The sequence below is a fragment of the Limulus polyphemus genome, unplaced genomic scaffold (assembly GCF_000517525.1).
Source record: "Limulus polyphemus unplaced genomic scaffold, Limulus_polyphemus-2.1.2 Scaffold1733, whole genome shotgun sequence".
Lineage (NCBI taxonomy): Eukaryota > Metazoa > Arthropoda > Merostomata > Xiphosura > Limulidae > Limulus > Limulus polyphemus.
In genome coordinates this window covers 9,454-12,942 of record NW_013667343.1, presented here as the reverse complement: position 1 = coordinate 12,942, position 3,489 = coordinate 9,454, and the positions used below count along the sequence as shown (strand labels likewise).

General features: G+C 34.8%; 1 protein-coding gene across 1 annotated transcript in view; it reads right to left on the bottom strand.

The window, feature by feature from the left end:
• LOC106464746 (kyphoscoliosis peptidase-like) overlaps positions 1-1,429 on the bottom strand; it is a gene marked incomplete at its 5' end in the record, with an annotated part of 20,724 nt that extends 19,295 nt beyond the window's left edge. Inside the window, one exon of the mRNA XM_022392536.1 lies at positions 1,314-1,429. Coding sequence (XP_022248244.1) covers positions 1,314-1,429 — 116 coding nt within the window. The remainder of the gene's footprint in view (positions 1-1,313) is intronic.
• Positions 1,430-3,489: the final 2,060 nt, after the last annotated feature.

The window sequence follows — 3,489 nt, the reverse complement described above, 5'->3', positions numbered from 1 at the left end:
ATAACAATTAAGAATTAGGGTTTGGTTTGTTTTATATTAAGCACAAAATTATAAAATGGGCTATCTGTACTTTGCTACGCACGGGTACCGAAACCAGATTTTTAGCATTATAAGTTTTCAGAGTTATAGTTGAGCCAATTGGGAGGGCTACGATTTCTTAAAACAGTAATGATACATATGAACAGGAAGGTGTAACATACTGTTTGACTACATCCTTTAATCCATAAAAATTAACAATAATAGCACGAATCCTTTATCCTCTAAATGTCTAATGCGAACATGCATGATAAGAGTATAGGTATCCTATTAGGGTAAGTATTTTTCATGAAACATGCATGATAAGAGTATAGGTATCCTATTAGGGTAAGTATTTTTCATGAAACATGCATGATAAGAGTATAGGTATCCTATTAGGGTAAGTATTTTTCATGAAACATGCATGAAAAAGTATCAGTATTCTCTAGCACAGTGGTTCCCAACCTTATGTGGCCCTCGCACCCCTCCCCTAAAAAGTGTGCATTAGGTATTTCCTCTTGGCGACATTTGGGAGAAAACAAACTTCGTATAGCCCTCTTTCCGCTCCCCCCTGGACCCTCATTTCGCATCCCCGCTCTAGCAGAAGCAGTCATGAGAAACCACTGATCTTAGAAACAAGAGCAATGAAAACAAAGGTAAAACCTTTTGAAATTCTGTGACAGTAAGTCAACTACCCCTCCCCCATCCTCACCAAAAAAGGAAAAGCCAAAAGATATAGGAATTCTATAAAGGTACTGCCACAAAAGGCACGAAAAATACTGACATATTCTATTAAGGCAATTCTTCTTTGCACAGTCACGTTTACAAAAAGAAGAAAAAAAGGTTTCTATTAGGAAAAGTATTACTACAACACAAGCTATTAAAACGTGTGTATCTCTTAAAAACAAGTAGACTTCTCAAAACCAGCCATACAATACGTCAGTGTTCAATTAGGGTAATTTAGTATTCTTACACGTATTGAATTTAATGTTAATTTCTCAGAAGCAGGCGGGTAAAATATTGGTTATTCTATTAAGGTACGTAGCCTTCCTGGAAATAAACACAATAACGTAGTGTTAGTATTTTTTTTGTTTTTTTTAACCAGTGATGATAAACATTTGTGAGGGTAAGTCGTTTTCTGGTTAGTTGTACGGAATTATTTTTTGGGTTTCTTGACTCACAGGTGGTGTCTCGTGGATTTATTTAAAATGATGAGTGACATTGAAACACAAAATATGACTAGATAAAACATGTAGCAAACAAAGTCTTCGGACACACACAAAAAAGGGTAAACTCACGTGACGTTACTGGCTATCCATCTGAAGAACGCTCTTACTTTCTGTAAGTCATTTTTGGCACCTTGTGTCAGATAGTTGACAAGATTTCGAATTGAAGACTTCGCCGACTCCGGGGCCTAAAGAAAAAAACATAAAGGTTTATCCTAGATTACTTCTTTGTTTTTTCATAATCATGTTAACTTGTAAAATAAATTACAGTGAAGTGTATGATAAAACGCTCACAACCCAGTTGCCAATATTTTACTAAATATGTATTGCCATTCTTTTGTTATATTTCATTTTATGGCAAGCAATGTATTTTTATATCCGGTATGGCCTATTCATTAAACCATAAAATTTACAGCTGACTTACCAGTATAAGATAGGGTAGCCTAATAAAGACCAAACAAACAAATAGGTCCAGCTTATCTCTCTTTGGTTAACTGATGAGGAGTGGAATTTTCTAGTATAACCCAATAAGACACGTTGATCAAAGTGTAGATTGAACTGGACCTCCATTGAACTTAAACTTCGAGAGTAAACACATTTTCGGAATACTAAGTTTATTTATTATATCTGCTATTGTACTGCTATATAATATGAAGAACTGAATAGTGGCCAATGACACTTTTTATTCACTTCATCTATCCATTGTATAGGTTTTTCTTATAGTGACTACAAAGTACGTTCATACCAACAGCATGTTTGATACCAAACATACAGGACGGACTACTGACGCTATTACATGCTAACATTTTCCTGCTCTAGTATTTACAATCAATTTAATTCCCATGATAGTTGTCCAAAGGTTCTGGGTTGGAAAGCATAATATATAGTAATTTTTACATAATGATCTATACCCTTTGTAAAAACTTACGGTATGACACCAAAAAAAAATTAAATGTATTTTGCAATAAATAAATTAAGAACAACACAGACACCTCTTCACACATAGACAACACATACTAATGTTATAAGTATCACTTTAGTTTTACCAAAGACTTGTTGTAGTACACAGTAGATAAACAAGCTATCAGTAACTGTAAGAATAATATTCCGCCTTTCTTCAGAACTTAAGTTACAAAACAAAACACTAGGATCAAATTACAAATTTAAATAATACGTATTTTAACAAAACATAGCAAGTTTACGTACAGAATTTGTAACAGAATCAACCCCTAATGCTGAATAACGCTCCAGTTCTATAATTTCGGACTTAGCGCTATAATTAACAAAGCTAACCATTCACAGTTAATGTACATTGAACCATTCTGTGTATTTGAAACTCTTTTCCTTCGTATATCTTGACTTTACTCTTAGCTTTGCTCATCTCTCTTTCAAGTAGCACTACTTTCTTCTGTATGTCTCTGTAGGATTTGTTTAATAAGAATTGTTCACTGCTTTTCATGCTCTTTCCTCTGTTAGTTTTGACTTTAGCTGATACCTTTCAACTACAACTCCTACGTCAAGATGACTGTCTTACTTAGTAACTGATGTACTCTACTGTTTTGCTCTTTGTCTACTTTCAGCGTTGTGCTCCAATTAGTCTTACTTAGTAACTGATGTACTCTACTGTTTTGCTCTTTGTCTACTTTCAGCGTTGTGCTCCAATTAGTCTTACTTAGTAACTGATGTACTCTACTGTTTTGCTCTTTGTCTACTTTCAGCGTTGTGCTCCAATTAGTCTTAATTAGTAACTGATGTACTCTATTGTTTGCTCTTTGTCTACTTTCAGCGTTGTGCTCCATTTAGTCTTACTTAGTAACTGATGTACTCTATTGTTTTGCTCTTTGTCTACTTTCAGCGTTGTGCTCCAATTAGTCTTACTTAGTAACTGATGTACTCTGTTGTTTCCTCTTTGTCTACTTTCAGCGTTGTGCTCCATTTAGTCTTACTTAGTAACTGATGTACTCTACTGTTTTGCTCTTTGTCTACTTTCAGCGTTGTGCTCCATTTAGTCTTACTTAGTAACTGATGTACTCTACTGTTTTGCTCTTTGTCTACTTTCAGCGTTGTGCTCCATTTAGTCTTACTTAGTAACTGATGGACTCTACTGTTTTGCTCTTTGTCTACTTTCAGCGTTGTGCTCCATTTAGTCTTACTTAGTAACTGATGGACTCTACTGTTTTGCTCTTTGTCTACTTTCAGCGTTGTGCTCCAATTAGTTGCAATCTTATATTGGAACGATTCTTCTTGA